Source organism: Pantherophis guttatus, chromosome 5, assembly GCF_059756535.1.
Source record: "Pantherophis guttatus breed Tessera chromosome 5, ASM5975653v1, whole genome shotgun sequence".
Lineage (NCBI taxonomy): Eukaryota > Metazoa > Chordata > Lepidosauria > Squamata > Colubridae > Pantherophis > Pantherophis guttatus.
This window is the reverse complement of record NC_142067.1, coordinates 77,274,491-77,298,357: the sequence shown is the minus strand read 5'-3', so window position 1 is coordinate 77,298,357 and position 23,867 is coordinate 77,274,491. Positions and strand designations below refer to the sequence as shown.

Below are 23,867 nucleotides of genomic sequence, written 5' to 3'. Positions count from 1 at the left end.
ACAAAGATTAAAAAGTGGCTAGAGGAAATGGTAAAACAACAAATAGACTTAAAGCCAGAGCTATTTTTATTAGACATATTAACAGGGAAATATAATAAAAGAACTTAATATTTAATGCTACATCTACAGTGGCTAGAATTATGTATGCACAAAATTGGAAAAATGGAAATATACCCACAGAGGAAATGGTAATAAAGAAAATATTAGATGGTGCCGAGATGGACAGGTTGATGATGGAAATTAAAGACAAAGGAGAAAGAGAATATTATTTAATTTGGGATGTATGGTACAATTGGTTAGATAATAGATGCAAAGATTAGAAAATTAATGATGAAAGATTATTAACGAACCAGAAATAAATACAAATATAAACGATAGAAAAATATTTACTATAAGCAATATTATGGCAAGATGGTATAAAAGTGTAAAGTAAAATATTTAGAATGATAAATATATAGAGACTTATGGTAGAAATATGGATATTGTATGAACAAGATTTAAATGGTTGCAACTAGGAGGTATAATAGTATGTATATTGTAAAAAATTGCTGATAGAACCAGCATCAGTATATATCTGATGCTGGTATATCGCTGTTGCAAAGTATATCGCTGTTGCAAAGTTCTAACTGTGATGCAAAATGAAGAAAAACATATAATAAAAATATTTTTTAAAAAAAGTAGTACTGGACCCACCCCTTTTAAAATAGCTACAGGGGTGGAATTTGTACCTATGCCAGAGTACCCAAGAGAACCTCCCTCATCAGTAACCCTAATGGAGTGGGTAGATTCTCTCCAGAACGCATGGGGCAATGTAAAAAAGGCCCTAGCTAAAGCAACAGAGAATCAGAAAAAGCAAGCTGATAAGAAACGTATTCCCCAAGGGGCATTCCACAGAGGAGACAAGATGTACCTGTCCATGAAGTACTTAAAGCTGAGGCTACCTAGCAGGAAACTGGGTCCCAAGTATGTAGGGCCCTTCCCCTTAGTGGAGGTGATCAACATGGTCACGGTAGAATTAAAATTGCCCAAGATATTGGGAAAGGTGTATCCAGTATTCCATTGCACAATCCCAGCCCAGGGATTTAATTTAAGGCCAACTGGAAAAGATGTCCCAGGTCCAATTATAGTGGGAGGTGAAAGACACTCTGAGCTTAAACGAACCTTAGATTCCAGGCATTATAAGGGAAAGCTGCAATACTTGGTGCAATGGAAAGGCTATCCAATTTCAGAGACAAGGTGGATCAAGGCCCACAATATTAAGTCAGAGCGCTTAATAGGCAGATTCCATGCAAATTATCCTCAGAAGCTAGGGCCCCTCCATGGAGGGCTTCAGAGTAAATGATAATAATATATAATTATTGTTTTCCAGATACTGCCTACATTTTAAGGGGGTCCGCCTGTCAAGTTTCAAAGTGCGCTTTTGTTGTTGGAACCATTATTATTTCTCAGTTGATCAATGAACTAGGGAGGAGGGAAGGGGGAGATGGAATGTAGGTTCCAGACATCAAGAAGACAGCTGTGAGAACCAAAGACACTTTGGCAGGTGTTTGCCAGAGCCAAAGACATTTTCTCATAACAATATAATGAGACTCAATTGGACAATGTGACCTGCTCTAATAGGGGGAGAGAGAAGCTATACTTTAATTATGTGGGTTTGCGTGGGATCTGGTTTTGCCCTAACCAGTGCTTAAATTATGTACTCAATAAAGTTTTGCATTCAGAGATTGGATCATCTCGCTCATGCTTGCTTGGTTGGGTTTGTCCATCGGAACGTTGACATGTGCACTGAAAATGAATTTGAATTGTAACACATTGCTATATAATGCTAATCCGTCTGCATGTGAAGGAATATTATAATGCATTTTCTAAAACAATAGTTCATTTTCATTAGGGGGTAAACTGAAGCCATTAACTTTTTACCTTGTTCTGGTTTGATCCTTTCCCTTTCTGCATATCCAGCAGCAAGCATATTAATTCTGTTCAACCATCTGAAATAACATGTTTATTGAATTACTGACATGACTGACACATTTATAGGACATTTATTAAAACTATAAAACATCTGAATAAGATCAAGACAGCAAAGTTCCTTGCTAATTTTATAATTAGGTCTTCAGTAAATTAAACTTTAAAAAATGGTTTAAGATATTGGAAGCTTCTTTAAATTAATTTTTTACAGATGCTAAATTATATCAACAAAAGTTTAAATATAAAATGGTTTTGTATGTTCCTTTTAATGCTAAAGTTCATAAATCAAGTACTAAAACAACACAGATACAACAGAAGGCATTAAACAGGGAAAGGTAAGGAATCCCTTCTATGTTAAATGTAATAACCTCTCTATGAAGCATGAAGTGAAGCAATACTGATGGTACTGAGAGAGATAACAAGTCTATTATTCTAACCTGCACATTTTTGGTATTATCATTATCCAGAAAGCACAATTAAAGGTTCTGAGCACCCAATACTTCTGTCAACAAGACAGTCATATGTAGTAAAATGTAGACTCTTTTTATATAGATTTGTCAGGAATATCAATTTACTATTATTATTAGATTTCTATTCTGCCTTGAGAGACAGAGACAGGGACAGAGAGAGAGAGAGGAAGGGAGGGAGGGAGAGAGAGAGGAGAGAACTCAAGATAGTGAACATCCATCCATCCTGTGAAGTGGGCTAGGTTAAGAAAGAGAGTGACTGGTTCAAAGTCACCCAATTTGTTTCATACCTAGAACTCAGTTTCCAGTTTCTAAGCCAGCACCTTATATTCTATTTGTGACACATGTCATAGAAAATTAAAGTAATAATACCACCAACATTTCTGCAGCATTTTATGTCCTTCTAACACAGGGGTGTCAAATTCAAGGACTGCGGGGTGCTTAAATCTGGCCTGCGGGGCCAACCTGGAAATAGCCAAAATGGGGTGCGGGGGGCTGTGTGTGGCCTCTCCACGCCCCATTATCTGCCTGGATAACCTCTTGCAGCACTCTGCCGGCCAAAACAGGGCATAGGCTAGCAAAGTGCTGCAGGAGGCCATCCAGGCAGAAAACGGGGTGCAGGGGAGCCACGCCTCTGAGCCCCATTTTGGCCAGCAGGATGCTGCAGGAGGCATCTGTTCCATCTCCCCCCATGGAGGAGAACTACAATGCTGATCCGGCCCTCAGAGAAATCCAGTTTGACACCTCTGTTCTAACGGTAATATTTTTCCCTTCGTTGTAGATATTTTATATAGAAATATTATAATATAATAATATTCATCAGAAATGAAAGGTAAGTCTTACTCCATTTTGCCATGAAAGAAGAAAGCGGACCCTATTGGTTAAGCTGAATACCTACAATCATGAATGGAAACCTACAGAAGACTTAACAACTTCTATAGGTAAAAAAATGACAATGCAACACAATTTTGAGGATTTTTTTTCCTACCAAAGTATGCAATAATGTGTCCATAGACCCTTATACTGACATCTGTTAGTTTCTATACCATGGTTATTTTTAAACACTATTTTAAACAAATTATAAAAATAAAATAACAAGCTTGCCTGCTGCAAAACAAAAAATGCAGACTCTATCATAATTTTTTCCAGATTATATCAGGATTTTAGGTAAGCCCAAAGAATTTGCTCAGCTGTTCAGAAAAAAATAGAAAATAGGCTAAGGTAATAAGGAAGGGGGGGGCCCTAAAACATCTTGTGAGAAGCGAATAGATCAGTGTGTGTGAGAAAAATAAGAATTATTCCTGTAAAAGCATAACCTGAGTTACGCCATTTTAAAATCATGTTAAGGCTTTGTTTTACCTTGTATAACCTGATTATATAATTTAGCTGACATTTAAGAACATGAGAAAGGAAGTGTGTAATTCCTGTGTTTTTTAGAGGATGTTTGTCTTGTAGGACATATGTTCTTGGGTTGATTTGCCCTCATTAATTAAAGGAAGTACGCAATTGATGTTTTTGAGGGGTATTTCTGTTGGGAATTGGGGAATTTCCAGGGTGGAATTATGTACTGCATATGTTATATAAGATGTTATGTAAGATCTGAAACTGATTCCCAAGGTACTTTATTGACGTGTATTCTGATGTTCCTGAAGTCTATAAAAACTCGTGTAAATTGTTTTATTTCCGTCTTTCTCTACAGCAGAGAGAAAGGCCCTTTGCAAAGTAAATAAAAACTCTGTTCCAGGATTATTTTGGTCTTTGTCTCTTTAAAACGGTAATGGGGTTTACCTGTCGACCACAATTGGCGCCTGAAGGGACTGAAAACATTCTGTCTGGAATGGAATTCCCTGATACGTGCGCACAAACACTGATTTCAGTGAGATGGGGTTATTTCCTTTCCAGCCGGAATTGCTTTTCCATGAACCTTGAGGCGGAGACCTGAATGCCTGGACAGAGAGGAACGTTCCTGAAAACTTCGGTGCACCAGGAGTGAGTATATGTTTTTTTTTTTGGTGGTTTGGATTTGTGTATGTTTGTGTGTTTGGCCTGTATGATTTGTGTGTATAATTAGTGTAATACAGGTTGGGGAAAGTATGGGGCCTTTACTAGGGAAAAGTGCTGCTGAGACTGAAATATCCTCCATCCCCCATATCTCCATTAGGGAAATTGTTAGTACAGTGGTCAGAGGATTGGTTGAAAGCTTATACAAAGGTATTAGATAAAGTGACTATGATTAATTATTGTAAAGAGGTTTGGCTGACGTTTGTGTTGATACAGCCTAATTATAGGTGGAGTAAGTTTGGGGAGTCAGACCCATATTGGATCAATGTTTTGAAGAACGTTTTGGTGAACAAAGAAGTTGAAAGCTCAATTGTTATATGTTGAACCTCAGTTCCATGTTCAGTAGTTTAACCCCTCTTCCCCGAGAAGTTCTAGAGTTTTGTATGGGAAGGAAGAAGAAGAGGAAGGTTGGAATCCTTTAGCTTATGCTACATGCCCACCTCCCCCTCCTTCGTATAATCCAAGTTGTGGGTGAAATTGATGTTGCTGCTGGGAGCAGAAAGGAAGAGACTTCAGCAGGGCAGTAATATAGGCAGCTGGAGAAGGAGTTGGGTGAATTGTTAGTAATTGTGAAACAGAATCCATCCACTTCTCCTCATGTTACATGTTCACAAACTAAAGGAATGTTTCCTTTAAGAGGAATGCCGAATGGTATTGTGGCTTTTGTGAATGAGTCTTTGACATCTTCTGATCTGGAAGATTATAAAAGAAACATGCCGTCTTTCTAGGCGGATTTGATCAAGTTGTCTGAGTCATTGGATTTGTTCTTGAGACCCAATCTGTATACTTTTGCAGAGTTACAGCATATATTGGGTTATTTGTTCTCCCCTGAGGAGAGGTCACAAATTCGAAAGGCAGCTATGGCTTTTTTGGGATAAAACCCAAGTGGGGGCTGTTCAGCCCGTTGCTGCAGATGTTAAGTCTCCATTAGTTGATCCTGGTTGGAACAATAATAATTTAGCTGATCGGGAACAAATGGAGGGAGTTAAGACAGCTGTACCTCAAGGAAGAAACTCTTAACAAAAGTTTTGGAGGTGGAACAGTTGTGGGAAGAAACACCGTCTGTGTTTCTGGAAAATATTAAGGACAATTTGAATAAGCACACAGGTCTTTCTCCTGAAACGCCGGCTTATGAGTCCTTAATGGAAATGAAATTTGTGACGAAATCATGGCCAGACATACAGAAGCTTGAAAATTGGGCTACTACTGATATTGCTGCTCTGTTGAAAGAAGCTCAAAAGGTCTATGTGAATAGGGATGAGGCCAAGACTAGAAGAGAAAAAGAAGGAAAAAAATGATGAATGATGGTGTCTGTGTTGAAACAGACAGGAGAGGGAAGGGAGTTAGGTAGAAGAGGAAAAGGTTTTGTGAAACTTTGGTTGCAATGTGGCGACAGTGTCCTGGAATTGGGAGAGGATTACTCCAGTGGAAAAAAGTCTAGTGTTGGTGGATTGAAAGCAAAAAGTGCTTTGTGTGTGTAAAGGAGAGGTATTTTACTAGAATTTGTCCTGAGAAGAGGATGATTAGTGGGTCCAGAAGAGGAAGATCATGTGTTTCTAATAGATACGGGTGTGACTAGAATCTATGTTTGTAAATTGCCTAGAGGAGTGCATCCTACAGGTGTAACTATTAAGATAAAGGGGTGTCAGGGGTATACCTTTTGATGTGCTATTGTTGAAGAATGTGAAATTGAGTTGTGGAAAGTGTATTATACGTTTGGATGTGATATTTGTTCTAGAAGTAGGTCTTAATCTGCTTGGGAGAGATGCATTGTCTCTTCTGGGATGTGAGCTTGGTATACAGATCGTTCTTGTTCTTGGATGAGGCAGAAAACTCTATAGGAATGTGGTAAGGAAGGTTTATTGTTCTTCCTACCTGAGGTTGAATGCGAATATTTTGTCTTTGATTAATGTGATGTGATGGTGATATGTGTGTGCCGGCTAATTAAGTGACCTTCTTGGCTTAGGCCTGGAGCTGTGGAGGACAGGTGTGGTTAGGGCCCGAAATCAAGTTTTTGATTAAAAACCGCATCCTGAAGTTTTCCACTGCTTGAGGAATGGGCTACAAGATGTCAAGGATGAAAATGAAATGGGTATCTGAAGGGATGGAACCTTTCCATGTTTTATTCCAGGTTTGCAAATGTTGTTAAATGGTATGTGTGTGTAATGAGAGTTGTTTAGGCAATAGAGCTCATTGTCTTGAAAAAATAATAATACTGAGAATGATAATAAAGCTCCCTGAAGTATTTATGCTGACTAATTGGCAGGGAAAAGGCATGTGTGTGTTGGAGTACACTAAAAGGTCTGATTGCAGAATAAATATGAGTGTATGTGGTAAGCCCTTAAATGGGAGTGGTAAGGTGATCCTGATATTTGTGAATGCCTGTGCATTGAACCCCTGAGAAATCTCCCTTTGTATATTGAAATAGTGAGTGGCAAGAGTTTGTTGTTGTAGTTGTTGTTATAGCAAGTGTTTGAATGAGCAAGTGAGAGATGAGAGAGATCCTATGGAGAAGTAGGATTAGGTAGAGGTATTTGCGATGTTAGAGACAGGAGTAGTATTTTTCTTCTCTATATTTCCCCCGTCTTTTTGTTCTGAATAAGAGAAGTAGGAAAAGGGGGGAGGGAAGGTGCGGTTTGTTTTCCCTTTTACACATTTTTTTTCCTTTGCTGAGTTTGTCTGAGAGAAAGGAGGGGCGAATGGGTGATTTGATCCTGCATTGTTTCTGACTGCATTGGCAGCTATGTAGATGTATTTCCTGTCCTGCTTTAGAGAAGTGACATTGAAAGTTTGAAACAATTATTTTTGGGAGTAGAGACCCGGAGTACCTCTATTAGGTGATTTTCTTTTGCTTTTTAAAGTTTTTTTATTACCCTCTTTTATGTTTTTGTGTCTGTGTATTTTGAATGATTTTGAATGCTGAGAAGGGGATTTTTAGATACTGGATAATCTGGGGAATAGTTGATCTGGGGAATATTTTAGCTTAGTGTTGTCTAGGTAAAGGATGTTCCCTTGAGGGAAGAATTACTGGTAGAAGATAAAGATGGTATAGCCAAAGGAGTGTTGGTTTGCATGTGAACTGGGAACTAAAAGGTGGTGCACAAATGCTAAGTTCTATAGGGTGTTGTGAATGTGCTAATCAGATAAGTAAATCTATGTTATAAAAATTAATGTTAGAGCTTCAACTACCTTGGATGAGGTGTTTGCCTTTAGCTCTATTAAGAATAGGAACTAGTCCTAGGAAAGATCTGGGGATATCTATGTATGAAATGATGTTTGGATTGCCATATGTGGGGAAAGTTGGAATGCCTAGGATAGAATTGAAGGATGTTTTTTCTGAAAATATATACAGGGACTGTCCCAGTGTTTTTCTCATTTAAGGTAAAAAGGACAGAATTCACCTCTTGATTTCCAAGCACATGAATACAAAAGTGGAGACTGGGTCCGATAAAAGCCATTACTGAGAAGAAGTTGCAGCTGGTGTGGGAAGGACCGTTCCAAGTTCTGCTAACTACAGGGTCGGCTGTAAGGACTAAGGAACAAGGTTGGGTATGCTATTCCAGAGTCAATGGACTGGTGGCTTTGCCTTGTGGAAGGACAGTTGCTACGGAACCTGCAAACCCTCTTAAACTGACTTTTTGATGACAAACTTTAGACGATTGGGGACCAACGGATGGAAGAAGAGTTTTATGAAGAGATTTGTATTTGGCTAGGAGTGGTAATAATTCTTGTTGTGTTTTTGATTGTATTAAGGAAAGATATTATTGATTGGTGTAAATCTATGTTTTGGTATCCAGTGGATGTAAGTTCTCCTTGATTGATTGATGAATTGGAGGTAAGATAATAATTTTTTATCTCTTTGGACAATATGTTGGGGGAGCTAGTTCACTAGGAATAATGGGTTTTTTTGTGGTAGTGTTTGTTATTCTACAGGTGTGGATAGGAATGGGGATTTTGGCTGTGTTGCCTAGTTACCCTATAACATGGTAGCAGCTATGTTTCCATACTGAATTCGAGCACCGTTATTCTCTTATAGAAACACCACTAACCCTAATAGACACCACTGAGGAAGCTGAGATATGTATTAAGTCATCTTTTGAAGATGGTGTGTGCCAAGTGCAAACGTACATATGAGATAGTTCCTCAATACATTGGCCTTACAAATAGAATGGAATTTTTATATATGCAATGCACTGAGCTATTTGGCAATTATACACCTTCATACAAGAAGTTTCGGATTTTGGAGGAAGGGTTACATTTTCTATGTCTAAGGATACAAGTTCCCTCCAAGTTAATGTTTTTATGTGGTAACATGGCATTGACCAAATTACCTATTGTATGGAGAAGAGTTTCTATACTGTTACAGGATATTCATAGTTTACAGGAATAAAAGATAATGAAGAGGAGAAGGGGGGATTGTGAGAAAAATAAGAATTATTTCTGTAAAAGCATAACCTGAGTTACGCCATTTTAAAATCATGTTAAGGCTTTGTTTTACCTTGTATAACCTGATTATATAATTTAGCTGACATTTAAGAACATGAGAAAGGAAGTGTGTAATTCCTGTGTTTTTTAGAGGATGTTTGTCTTGTAGGAAATATGTTCTTGGGTTGATTTGCCCTCATTAATTAAAGGAAGTACGCAATTGATGTTTTTGAGGGGTATTTCTGTTGGGAATTGGGGAATTTCCAGGGTGGAATTATGTACTGCATATGTTATATAAGATGTTATGTAAGATCTGAAACTGATTCCCAAGGTACTTTATTGATGTGTATTCTGATGTTCCTGAAGACTATAAAAACTCGTGTAAATTGTTTTATTTCCGTCTTTCTCTACAGCAGAGAGAAAGGCCCTTTGCAAAGTAAATAAAAACTCTGTTCCAGGATTATTTTGGTCTTTGTCTCTTTAAAACGGTAATGGGGTTTACCTGTCGACCACAATGTGCTTCCTCGTAAATGTTTTATGACAAATATAGCTTCCAGCCCTTTGTGACACATGAAAGTGGGTTTCAAATCCCATCGCTACCAGTTCGCTCATGGGCGCTCGCGTGCACATGCACAGAAGTGTCTGGGTGGGGGGCCGGAGCCTCCCGCCATGGCCGTTACCGGTTCACCTGATCCGGGGTGAACCAGTAGCAACCCACCACTGTATTGTAGATAACCTCAAAGATGCCTTGGAGAAAACATGTGGTAACAAGTTACAAAAACAGGCATTTTTTAAGCCCAGGAAAAGAGAAAATGTGAGAAAGAAACTCAGTAAGCTAAAGCGAGAGAGTGGAGGGAACAGGCAGTCTGGCTCTCAAGTTTCTGTTACTATAACCTCCAGCAGTAAAGTAGAATACCAGTGAAACTTGTGGGGTCTGATTTAATCCATCTTGAAGAGCTAACATACTTATATATTTCCAAAGGTCTATTCATAGGCAAAACAAAATGGAAGAAAGCAAACTAAACTGTTGTGACTCTGGCTCCCGAGCCTGTCCTCACGGAGGAAGATGACTCTGAAAGTGATGGGGAGGAACTGACAAGGCCTCCCTCTCCAGGACCCTCCTTTCTGGCAACGCCTCAGGTTTCAGCTGAAGGCCAGGAGAAAGGCATGTCAGAGCACCCACTAATAGGGAGTGATGAAGATCAATCTTGGATTGATCCCAGGCAGCGTTGGAGGGAGAGGCGTGCGCAGCAAAGGAAGAGGTGTGGAAGGGCCAGAGATTGCTGAGTTACTGAGCCATGCCCCACAGGGGATAAAAGTGGGTGGGGTTGCTCTGCAGGCTCTGTGATGGACAAAAACTGCATATCGTGAGCTTCAGATGGGATATCTTTTGGAATTAAGGCTTGGACTTTGTGAATGACTTCTGACTACTCTTTTGTGCCTTGTGAACTCTTGGTTGCCCCAGCAACGGACTACAGATACGCTGACTCCTGTTTCTAGAGGTGATAAGAAACTTGGCAGGCATTCGGAAAGTAGCTGCCAGAACTTTTATCTGCCAAAGGATTCAGGTCAGCTTGTAAAAATAAATTACTGGTAGAAGTCTTTTGCTTGTGTGTCTGCATATGTGAGGTGGGGGGACAGAACATAAACAAAAAAAGATGACCTGAATTTTAGATCTCACCCTTATGAATCGACCGTGTTTTTCGGAGTATAAGATGCACCTTTCCCCCCCTAAAAGGGGGTGAAAATTTAGGTGCATCTTATACACCAAATGTAGCCCCGCCCACCCACTGGCCCCCACCCTTTGGCCTCTGCCTTGCAGCAGTTACTAATGACTGTTCAAAGTTACAACAGCACTGAAAAAAGTGACTTATGACCATTTTTCTCATTTACAAAATTTGTAGCATTCCCATGATCATGTGATCAAAATTAAAATGCTAGGCAACTGGTTCATACTTATGACTATTGCTGTCTCCCAAAGTCATTGCAACTTTTTGACAAGCAAAATCAAAGGGGAAGCCAGATTCACTTAACAAGCAAGTTATTAACTTATCACCTGCTGTGATTCACTTAACAATTGTGGCAAGAAAGGTTGTAAAATGGGGCAACACTCACTTAACAAATGTCTCTCTTAACAACAAAACCTTGGGGCTCAATTGTGGTCATAAGTCAAGGACTATCTGTATATGTATCAGATGTTGGGAGGCAATGAGATAATATGGGAGTTTAAATTGTGACATCACTATGCACTATTTTCTATCATCAGAGCTAGCTGTGGATGCCTACTGAATTTTGCTACTTGTTAATATATCAGGATTGTTGGACCCAAAATCACCCATTAAATCCAGAAGATTTTTGTCCTTCCAGAAAGTTTAATACTCAAAAGTTATCTTTAACAGATGGGTATGTATGTATCTGTTATACATGTTACACTGTGTGTACATGTATATAGATAAAAGCACACACACACAAGTAGTATTTTTTGAATGAAATATAATTATCTTCCTATATTTTCATACCTGGTCTTAATATGTAAAACTATATATTTTCTTGAATTATACACAACACAAAATATAAAATAAAATTTATAAAATAAAAATATTATGTTAATCTTTTAGAATGAATTACCTGTTCAAGTCGTCTTGATGTTCAGCAGCAAAGTAAAAGCTTTTGATTTTGGGATGACAGGCCTTGAATGCACTACACAAAAATATGAAAAAATCATAACAAAATACTAAATACATTTTGTATTTTCTGCATTTTCTGCATTCTTTCTGCATTTGATGTTAATGTTCTCTTTTTGTAAAAAAAATATGCTTTCATAAATTGACGTCAATAATATTTTTATGTCTATTTCTGTTAAAAAAAAAGTTAAACTGAAATATGCATGTGTAATCACATAATACTCTTAAAATATAATGATATGGGTCTACTTAAGAACACAATGAATTCAATAGGCCTGATGTTGTAACAGTTGAAGAGGAGAATAAAGTTTTTGACAATCTATTAAACATAAAATCATTCACAGTAATGGCAAATTCCATAGATCTGTTTTCTTTCAATAAAATACAACAATAATATCTTCAAATTTACATAAGGATTTTTCAAACTGCATCTCATGGAAATTAGGTTTTATGAGAACTTGAGCGCGTTCCATGACAGATTAAGGGAGGGGGGGTTTCACTCAAATGCAGCTAATTTTCTAACCCTTGAGGTTTGCCTCTCTATCAGAGGTACTCAGAATTATTTTTTAGCAGGTTCTATAGCCTGAAAATATTTGAAAAGTTAGTCCTGAGTTAAATCATCAATACCGAGTTCTAAGGTATTATAAAGAAATAAATATCTGTTAATATAAACAAATCATTTGTAAAATATCTTGGTAATGTAAAAATTAGCTAGAGATCCATATTTCTACATTTTTAGTTATTATTTTTATTATTTTTATTATTTATTTATCTATTTTTATATGCCGCCCTTCTCCGGAGACTCAGGGCGGCTTACAATGCGTTAAGCAATAGCCTTCATACTTTTGTATATTTTATACAAAGTCAGCTTATTGCCCCCACAAACCGGGTCCTCATTTTACCCACCTTAGAAAGGATGGAAGGCTGAGTCGACCTTGAGCCTGGTGAGAATTGAACTTGCAGTAATTGCAGACAGCTGGATGTTAAATGCTGCCTTAGTAGGAGGCATTAGCCTCCTACGCCACTCATTTATTTTCACCTTCTAAAAGCACTGTAAGAAGCAGCAACGATAAACCTTTATAGGTTTATCTAGTATTATATAATACACATTAAATAATAATGAAGACCCTGTAAGTGGATAAAGATGCAAAATCCACATAAACATCAGCTTGTTGTGAACCAACCATAATAATAAAGGAATTCCAATAAATAAAGGTTAAAATAGAGAAATATATCATTTTTGTCTTACTGTTTCTAACTGTTAATTTACAATACTTACTACTTCTTGCGACATTCATTAGCTCTATCAATTTTAAATTCTGGTAGACTGATGAATCCTTCTGCTTTTTCATCCTGTGAAAATGAATACATTAAAAAACAAAAGCAGGCAAATAATAAACAAACAAATGCAAGTATACTTATAACCTATTTGGCCCTGAGAGGAGAGAATTCAATTTAATAATCACTTCAGCTAGAATCACTTTAAAAATCTTGCTAAAAAGTGGATCATAGTGACAGTTAAAGTTTATTAACAAAAAAATGTGTAACTTGTGTTACAGGTAAGAGTAAACAATATGAAATAACAGTTTTGTTTTGACTTAGTGATGTGAGAGAATTTAGATGATGGAATGATTAATAGTTGCATAATATATGAAATAAGTCATAATAGCTTACCAAAAAATCTTGATTAAATTAATTTTTTGTGCAAAAGATGTTACTTAAATTCTACTAACCTAAGAATTCTGTGGGTAGAATATTATGACAAATATTGTTGGAAGTATAATGCAGATCTAGACCTAAAGATATTAAAAGTCTACTGTGAAAATATTACCTGGTTATTTCAAAACAATAATGAGTTCAGGAAACAAATTAATCCATGATGGTTTAATCACACTGCCTGCACTTGCACATCTTAATTATGCATGGCTTACTAAATGGATGGATGCATGGAACATATGATGTAAAATCCAGAATACTCATATAAAATTTGAAATTCACATCTATTTTTACTATCACTTCTTCTTAGAATTAAATTTCTTGTGTCACTATTATATTTAGAATTACAATCAGACTTTTCTTTCTGAGATCCAGTTTCTAGATCTAGCAATTCTATATTTCTTTGTCCTTGCCTGGTTATCATATTTTTGACAAGATTGCACAGCTCTCTGAACTCTAAGAAGTTATGTGAATGTTTATTCTGAATATCCTTTTCCTCAACTGTATATTCACAACATATTGACCTATCATGACCTTACTTTATAGGTCCATTTTCTCTTTAATTACTGTCTTTTGACCAATCGTTTATTTTTGTCTTCATATCTTTCCCCCCCCCCCTTTTTCTTTTCCATGTTAAACTCAAGTATATATTTTAGACTCTAATTTTACTTCATTGTTCTCTCCCAGTCACAGTCTTTTATGCTTCATTCTAATCAATCTAACAATATTAAATTTTCTAAGAAGCAGAATTAAAAGATCAGTTAAGTTTTTTTGGGGAAAAAAATACTTATACCAAAAATCACATTTGTTCCCAAATTGAGATTATTATGTAGGACAGTAAATTCTCTATATGACTAGTAGAAGTAGGCAACTTGTACTTACAGAACAATCTCATTCAATGTATAATTGGCTTTACTACTCTGGTAATCAGTTTATGCAAGCCCATCCACTGGCAGTCATTTTACGAGACCACCTCTAACCTGCTCTAGAAATCCCAGATGTGTTCTACTATAAAAGTTTGTTACAATGTATAGGATTCATGTTTGCCTTATACTCAATGGGATATATGTGTACAGAACAGTCAGAAAACCGGAAGCGTTACGGCGAGACTGGCTGGAAAATAGAGGGCTCCGATGAGCCTCATGAAAATCCAGCCAGACAAACTGCTGTCGGAGGGTCTTCGGCCGGAACCATCCTGTAGGGATGGTGAAGAAGGAGAGGCACCTTGACGACTAAGAGGAACAAGCAAGTTCCTCAAAAGTCGGAGGCAGCTCTTCGATCTGGCGGCAGGGGCGGCAGCCATTAAAAACAACCGCTTTGAAGCTGGGGCAGCCGGAATAAGACTTTGTGCAGGAGCAGTGTTTGAATGGAGTATTGGTACCAGGTGAGTGATTGGCCAACTCACAGGTAAAAAAGGATTTGTTTTTTAAAAAAAACTTTAAAGTGTCCTGGCGAGGAAATGAGAGGCTAGTTGGCACTTGGGAATTTTAATGGAGGGAGAAGAACAAAGAGGAAGTGAAAGTACTAAAGTCCTGAAAAGAAAACGTTATAGTTGGATTTAAAATTGGATTTGGAGAAATTAAAAACAATAAAAGGGAAAGAAATTTGAGAGAAAGTATTTTCTATGTGGATTTAAAATACTTTTGCAAGTTGGATACTTTGTTATTTTGAGAATTGTTGATTGGAGAGAGACATCTGCTGGTGGAAAGAAAGCACTACATTGGCCAGCTTGGGAAATAACAACAGTGACCTTGATCACTACAAGAGTTGTGAGAAATTTTAAGGAGTATTTGTTTCTACTTAAACTGCTTGGTTTCGACTTCTAAAGGAGGTGGAAAACAATAAAGCTTTAAATTGGAGTGAATTGGACAAACATTTGTATTGGATATCATCTGGAAATAAAAAAAGGCTACATGGACTTAAAACTTAATTAAACATAAGTTAAAATATCAATAATTTTTAAATTGACAATATGGAATTTTGGATGTGTGAGGAATTAATTGAGATGCTTAAAAACATGCGTGAATCAATAAAGGGCAATAAAAAGTTAGAAACTTTGTCAGAATACACTAAACAGGAAAAAGAGAATATAAATGAGAAGCAAGAAAATAATATTGAAGGTAAAGGAATTGAAGATAAAAAATTAGATGATTACACTGTGATTTACAGTGGTAAAAAAAGAATGGGGGAATATTTTCCAAAAAAGAATCAGTCAAAGGGAAGAGAAGAAAATGGGAAAAGATTAGGTAAAAGCTTGAGGCGAATTATGTGATTAATAGATTCAAAAGTTAGAGAAAGGATTCAGGAAAAAGATATAATAAATATAAAAAGAAAAAAAAAGAAGAAGACAAGAGACTGGGATGAAGGGAGAAAATTATTAAGAAGAGGAATTTTGGAGAGACCAAGAGAAAATGGTTAAAAGAGGAAGAATAGTGGAAAGGAGGAAGGGAAATAAGGTATACATTAGTAGATCTAAGGGAACTGTGTTAACATTAGTAATTGTGAATATAAAAAGTAAGTATGATGATGTATATTGTGTATTGTAAAATGAACAGCAGATGAAGTTGTAATTTGGTTCAATTATGAAAATAACTGAAATCATAAAATTGAAATGTAAAAAACAGTGTGATGGGGACTTTGAAATATTATGTTGTAAATGATGAAATAAAATAATTAATTGATGCTACAATAAGGAATTAGGAATTAAGGGTGGATAGTGATATTGCTTATTACATACTTAGAAGAGATTATGATAAGATGTGGAAGGTCAATGAAGTAAAAGTCAATGTAAAAATTGAATAAGATAAGTACATTGTTTATAGCTAAAACAGTTATGGGGATTTTGGGAAATATAATTTATAAATGGAGAAATAAGATAATTAATTGAAGTAATACTAAGAAATTAGGATTTGAAGGGTGGTTGATGATATCGTTTATACATTATGTATTAAGAAGAGATTAAGATAAGATAAAAAGTAAGGAAAAAGAATATTATGCCAGAAATTGAAATATGTAAATTGTATTTGGAAAAAACAAAAAAGAAGATTGGAATAGATTATAAAAATTAATATATAATTATGTTATAAGTTGAATAAGATGTGACCTGGTCACTACTCTATTCATAAAATATGCATGTAAAAGAAAAATTTAATAAAACTTGTTTAAATCAGAACAGTCAGAGCCTGGTTTAGCTCAACAGACAGAAGCACTATAATTTAACACCAGCTGTCTGCAATTAAAGTAAGATCGAATCTCGCCAGGCTCAAGGTTGACTTAGCCTTTCATCCTTTCTAAGGTAGGTAAATTGAGGACCCAGTTTGTGGGGGCAATGAGCTGACTTTGTATAAATATACAAAAGTATGAAGGCTATTGCTTAATGCACTGTAAGCCGCCCTGAGTCTCCGGAGAAGAGCAGCATATAAATCAAATAAAAATAAAAAAAATAAAAAATAAAATAAATAAATCTTGAAAATGCATGTCTTTCAAATAATGACTACAGTATTTTCCAGTTCCTCCTAAGATACATGCATGCTGTTTTTCTTTAAAGCAAAGACAAAGGTTTCATTTACTTTAATTCATTATGATTAAATATTAATTTTAATATATGCATGGGAGGAACTGTACACAATCTGTGCTCCATTTACTTTTTTATGCTATAAGAGTTTTTACTGCTGAAGAAATAAGTGCTGATTTTTGGAGTACTTCTTAGTTGTAAAAATATTTAAAATAAAAGAAAATTCTAGATAAGTATATATTGTATCTTCGATGTTTATATATTTGTTAGTTTTGGTAAAAGAGAAATAGCCACATCTATTTCTTACCTCCTCATTGATATACCAGTACAGGGAGGTTTCCTTTAGAACAAACCAGTATTTTTTCCATTTTTGTGAAAAGTAACTTTTAGCATCTTTCTTTTTCCACAGCCAGCCTTCACAATCTCCACGACCTAGATCTTTACAAGAAATCCGTCGCTTACTCTTACTAGGTGCTAGACCTGGAAAAAAAAAATTGTTTCAACATTTATATAAATATATTTAAAATGGAAAATGAATTAACATGCACATATACAAAGTTATGCCATCTACAAAATATAAACCCTAAAGGGTACATGCTGATGCATCTGAGCTATTAAGGAATGGAGAAATGGAAACTTCAACTAGTGTGCATAAAAGCAAAGAATGCTAATAGTTGCTAGTCATAAGGGCTATATATTTGAGTGGGGATGCTATTCAGTCATTTTTGTTATGATCGTGCCACAGTTTGACTATTTGAATCTAATACAGCAAAACTATATTCTGACCTTCATAAAGCTTCCAGTCTAACATGAATTTTTTTTCTGCTATGCATTATTATTAAGGCTAAATTCTGGAAACCCCCCTTCACCCCTGCATTAATACAGTTTTGTCTGAGGCACAACATATTTCTCTGATAGCAAAAATATTTAAACATGTGGTTTTTTATAATTATGTAAAGCTTACATATCTTTTAAATCACATGTGCTCTGAAAATCTATAGATCAAAAATAAAACCAGTGAAAAGGCTGTTTTTATAGAAACAGACTGAAAATTAGATTTCTTGAATAAAAATCATGACTTCCTGTATACTTATTTTAAAAAGTTTTTATATAACTTACAATATTATTTTATTTGCCACCAGATCTACAAGAAATATTTCACATATTTACCTTTGTTTTTCTTTTTAGACTTATGCTGAAGAGAGGATTGTTGAAATGTCTGGGAGAAAAACATACATGTGGTTTGGTTAATATATGCCAATCTAATCACAGTCCTGTAATATAATTATCAAACCTTTAGAGGGGAGGAAAAAAATTCTATATCAACCATATTTTAGAGGATGGGAGAATAACAGGGTCTTAATGAGATATTGTATCCTTGAACCTCATCTGGTTTTGTATGTTTCTCCCTCTCCATCAGTAAAGATTAAAAAAACCTGTTTTATATTGTACTATGCTGGTTTTTGACTATTGTAAAGTTTACATTTCAAGTTTCATGCAAATAGAAAAAGAAATGAAAAGTTTATGAACTAATTAAATTTAACTTCTAGAATTATTTATGTGCACATTCTGGATAAGTGTGATATAAATGTGGCTGAAAAAGAGACAGAATTATTGTATAATAAATCACTCATTGTTTCATTTGTTTCATTTCAACATTCAACAGTAATATTTTTTTAAATATTTTAAGGAAGAACTTGGAACAACCACTTCTGTCAAGTCTAATTTAAACAAATTATAATTTGGTCATACTATACTAAAACATTTGGAACAGGAAAAAAAATCTGTCTGTAGAAGAAATTAGAAATTTGTACCTGGCATTCCAGATATATTAGCCAAGGGGCCGATCACTATGAAACTGGAAAGAAGTATAAATGAACTATAACTGTAAAGAAAATCAATACCTTTCATTACAGACCTTTAATTCTAATTCAGTTAAATCTGTATTTATTTTTAAGTAAGACTATATGGCATTTGATTTTCCTGAAAAAATATTATGCTACCCAAGCATATATTTAATATCATATTTCTCTGGAAAATCAGATACCATACAGTGCTATGTATAAATAAGTAAATATTATATGATTCCTCAGTACTTTCATGCTCTCTATTAATCAGCCTGGGGAAATTACTATTCTTCATTCCTCCTCTGCACTGCAAAGGCTTGATACAATTGCATCAAAATGTTACAATTAGGTTCTATGATACCTCCAGCTGTTTAACTCTTCTTGCCTCTTCTGAACAATTTCATCAATTGGATTTACATCTAATAAATTAAGGCATGATAATTTATTCTATACTTCTATTCCCATAAATTCTAATTAATAACTCTGTTACAATTTGTTACAGTAAATACCAACTTTCCAAGAAATTTTATATTTTTAAAGGAGTCTTTGTGTTTAATTGCTGATTCAAGCCATGACATGAAAACAAATCTAGTGTCAGGGTTCCAAGTAACAGACCCAATGCAATCAAAACTCCAAGGCCAAGGTGCTCCTCAGTCCAAATTTATTAGGCATGTCATATTGACACATCTGGTGAAAACCCAACTCTGAAGGTCCCGAGGTTTTCCCCACCCAAATTAAAAATCAAAGTTCTTTCCCATAGTTCACATCCATCATATGATCCAACCAGGTGTTCTGTCCCCATCCCACACACGCACCCAACCAGCCAGCCGAGGGTTAAATAAACTCTTCGAACACTCAACGTCAGTGATAAGGAACTTGGCAGCAACTCCGTAGCTGCCTGCGAAGAACTTTTTACTCCGATAACACAGACAAAAATACACACAGTTTGAATAGTCCAGTTTGTAATTAACTCCACAGCAAATAGGCGTTGTGTCCAAAGGTGCAAAGTGACTCGCCAGAGATTTAGCTTTGTCCGTCACAGAGTCCGAATGGCCACCACACTCCCTTTTATAGCCTGTGGGGTGTGGTCCAGTGACTCAGCTTAATCTCTGGCACGCCTTCTTTCCTGCTGCACACGCTTATCTCTCCGACGCTGGCGTGGGTCCAACCACAATGTTTCTTCGTCACTATCCGACGGCTCGGAAACACCTGGCTCCTGGCCAATCTCTTCTCCTTCGGGAGACACCTGAGGCATTGCCAGAGAGGAGGGTCCTGGAGAGGGAGGCCTGGCCGTCTCCTCTCCTTCATGTTCAGAGCCTTCTTCCTCCAATAAGATAGGCTCGGAGGATGGAGCCACAACACTAATCCCCTGCGCATACGTAAGATGCCGGACCTCCGAGGGGCTCGCTGTTGAGGTTGATGGGGAAAAGGAGAACTTTGGAAACGTCGGAGGCTGTTTTAGTGATCTTGAGCCCCACGTTCAGCATGCCGATGGTCTGATGGTTCGGATGTGCCATCCCTTATCGGGATTGGCCCTGGGATGGCAGAGCTACAGCGAGGAGACGTAATCGGAGCGCTGTAAGGAGGGCGGCGGCGATGGCGGCCTCCACGATGACTCCACAGCCGCGGAGCCCCGGAGATCGGGCATTTCATCCTACGGACCGACTGTAGGAGGTGAAGGAGTTAAGGTGGTCTGGGGAGTCTAACTGAGCCGGATGGCGACCCAAGCCTCCCTTCGATTTGACGGTGGCCGGAAAAAAGCTGAGCTGCCGGGGGAGGGGGGGTGCGGGAAGGCGATGGACCCGGCACCCGGAGGCTCGGAGGCCTGTTGGCTGCTTCAAACAGTTATTTAGCCCAGATTTGAGGCTCAGGGTGTATGGCCCAGCGGTCAGCTGCGCCTGAAAACCCCCTACATGGACCGAGACCTGGGAAGATCATGGCAGAATTTGCTCGGAGAAAACGAGCAGGACTATTGGGGGTGATTTGGCCCGGAACATCGAAGGGAGTTGGGGAGTGATAGAGGGGGATTGCCAATTACCATCTGGTTTCCCCCTTGGATTCGCCCCCCCCATGAAAATGGCCTCCCCCCGTTGCTACCTGGACTCTCTATTAGGTCGGCCCATTTTTCCATCACTACTGACTCTGGGACTTTATTATCACCCTCCTGGATTTTTATGTTTGTTCTCTATCTCCCTCTGCTGCTGGCTAGTTTATTCCTGCCGCCCGATTTCCACCTTTAGGCCTTGGCTCGGGGGAGGAGAGATTGCAGGCTGGAGGGAGAAGCTGAGAGTCCAGGTCAAGGACTGCTGCTCCATCTGCAGGGAGAGAGTGACTATTGTTGGCCTTTTACATCCAGCCGCAGTGAGAGAACGGCTGTGGCCATCCGCCTGCACTGCAACCATCTGATCTGGTCGCCCCATCACTGTGAGAGAGTGAAGGGGCCCCAGCTTCATCCTGGCCAGTCTCTTTTGCCATCTCTCACCTCAATGACTATCTTTAAATCTCGCTGACATCCAAGGTTCCCCTTTTCCATCTCATCATACTTGTATGGCTTATACCTCGGCAGATTTGCTTGCGCTGCGAGATGCCCCCCTCTCGCGGCGATGGCCTTCCACTCTATCGAAGGCCTACCTTAAGGACGGGCTTTGGAACCCCGAGAGGTGGCATGTTTTAAAGCGGGGATTGAGGGGTTTTTTAATTAGGGTTTTTAATAATCTTTTAAGGGGAACTGGGAGGGCGACCAAAGGGGATGGGGGGGGTAATCCACCTAGGTCAGGGCCCAGCCTGGCACAGGGTAACGGTTTGGAGGGCGCAGGACGAGGGATTGGGGATGTCATCAGCACGGTGGATGGGAGGGGCAGATATGGCGGGAGCAGAGGACCTTATCTTGTGCTGGAGGTGCGCACTCGCTACTTGAGAGCGATTGCATGCCCCGGTCCTCAAGGCTCCCCTCGGATACTAGGTGGCTCAGATACTCAGGACCTGGGCCTCCGGCTGATGCTGTGCAACGCCAGGTCTGTGGTAAATAAGGCCCCCCTCATTTACGATCTTATTCAAGAGGGGGGAGCGGACCTGGCGGGTATTACGGAGACCTGGTTGGGCTCGGAGGGAGGGGTCCCTCTGGTTGAGATGTGTCCACCAGGCTTCAGAGCATTCCATCAGCCGAGGGCCCAGGGGAGGGGCGGGGGGTGGCGGTTATTATTAACGAAGGTCTGGGTCCGAGGGAGACCACTGTGCCACAGATTGCCGGATGTGAGTCCCTCTTTGTGAGATGGGGTCATGGGGTTCAGATGGGCTTGCTGCTTATGTACCTGGCTCCCTGCCACGTGGCAACGGCCCTGCCCGAGCTACTCGACGTGATAGCCACGGTGGCAGTTGATACACCCAGGCTTATGGTCATGGGTGATTTCAATCTGCCGTCCGTTGGTGAAACGTCAGAGATGGCTCGGGAGTTCATGGCTTCCATGATGGCCATGGACCTGACCCAGTTAGTTCATGGCCCCACTCACAGGGGGGGACACACGCTGGACCTGATTTTTGTCTCTGGCCAGTGGTTGAGTGGTCTTATTATAGGGGATATAGACATGAAACCCTTGTCATGGTCAGATCACTCACTCCTTCGTCTGGACCTTCGAACCGCTACACCCCGCTGCAGGGAGGCGGACCCAATTAGATGGATCCGCCCCAGGCGCCTGATGGATCCTGATAGGTTCCAGACGGAGCTTGGGCCAATTCCTGAAGATCTGGCACACGACTCGGCCGAGGACCTGGTAGCTGCCTGGGATCGGGCGGCTGGTGGGGCCTTGGATCGAGTCGTGCCTTTGCGGCCTCTGACCCGGTGTCGATCCCTCGCGGCTCCTTGGTTCACCGAGGAGCTGAGGGAGATGAAACGCTGGAAAAGACGCCTAGAGAGCGGTTGGAGGGCCAGTCTCGCTGAATCTGACCGAACACTGGTAAGGTCGCATATTAAGACCTACCTAGTGGCGATAAAGACGGCAAAGTTTAACTACTTTTCCGCCTCTATTGTGTCATCAGGGAATCGTCCGGCCGCCCTGTTCAGGGTAACCTGCTCCCTGCTCCATCCGGGAGCGCGGGAGGATCCCTTGGAAGGCAGGGCGGAGGATTTCGGACAATACCTGTATGACAAAATCGCTCAGATCCGGGGGGATTTGGACTCTGACTGGGTAGATCAGGGCAGGGTGACGAGGAATAGTCTTGAGAATGTTACCTGGGAAGAGTTTGATGCTGTGACTCCGGATGATGTGGACAGGATTTTGGGGAGACTTAGTGCGGCCACATGTTTACTGGACCCGTGTCCCTCCTGGTTGGTACTGGCCTCCCGGGAGGTTACACGAGGCTGGCTCCAGGGTGTTATCAACGCTTCGTTGAGTGAGGGTCACTTCCCCGCTGCCTTGAAAGAAGCGGTGGTGAGGCCTCTCCTCAAGAAGCCGTCCCTGGATCCGGCAATATTGGCCAACTATCGTCCTGTCTCCAACCTTTGCTTCCTGGCGAAGGTTGTTGAGAGTGTGGTCGTGCGACAGTTTCCACAATTCTTGGAGGAAACATCCTATCTAGATCCGTTCCAGTCGGGTTTCAGGCCTGGACGCAGCACGGAAACGGCATTGGTCGCGTTGGTTGATGATCTCTGGAGGGCTCGGGACAGGGGTTGTTCCTCTGTTCTGGTCCTGTTAGACTTCTCAGCGGCTTTTGATACCATCGACCATGGTATCATGCTGCACCGGTTGGAAGAGTTGGGGATGGGGGGCACCGTATTATGGTGGTTCTCCTCCTTTCTCTCCGACTGGTCGCAGTTCGTGTTGGCAGGGGGGCAGAGGTTGACCTCAAGGCCTCTTATATGTGGAGTGCCTCAGGGGTCGGTCCTCTCGCCCCTCCTGTTCAACATTTATGTGAAGCCACTGGGCGAGATCATCCGTGGCTTTGGGATGAGATACCACCAGTACGCTGATGACACCCAGCTGTACATCTCCACCCCAGGCCACCCCAACGATGCCCTTGAAGTGATGTCCCAGTGCCTGTAGGCTGTGCGGATCTGGATGGGGAGGAACAGGCTCAGGCTCAACCCTTCCAAGACTGAGTGGCTGTGGCTCCCGGCATCCCGATATAGTCAGTTGACTCCATCACTGACTATTGGGGGCGAGTCGTTGGCCCCCACAGAGAGGGCTCG

General features: G+C 39.5%; 1 protein-coding gene across 5 annotated transcripts in view; it reads right to left on the bottom strand.

Annotated features, from left to right (window-relative positions):
* Positions 1 to 23,867, bottom strand: part of CNKSR2 (connector enhancer of kinase suppressor of Ras 2) — a 452,425-nt gene that overhangs the window by 140,911 nt on the left and 287,647 nt on the right. For all 5 annotated transcript variants that reach the window (XM_060686726.2, XM_087871349.1, XM_060686725.2 and 2 more), the window contains 5 exons: positions 18,006 to 18,054; positions 17,143 to 17,315; positions 12,885 to 12,958; positions 11,550 to 11,621; positions 1,921 to 1,988 (listed from right to left, as the gene is read on the bottom strand). In XM_060686726.2, the coding sequence (XP_060542709.1) occupies positions 1,921 to 1,988; positions 11,550 to 11,621; positions 12,885 to 12,958; positions 17,143 to 17,315; positions 18,006 to 18,054 (436 nt within the window). The remainder of the gene's footprint in view (positions 1 to 1,920; positions 1,989 to 11,549; positions 11,622 to 12,884; positions 12,959 to 17,142; positions 17,316 to 18,005; positions 18,055 to 23,867) is intronic.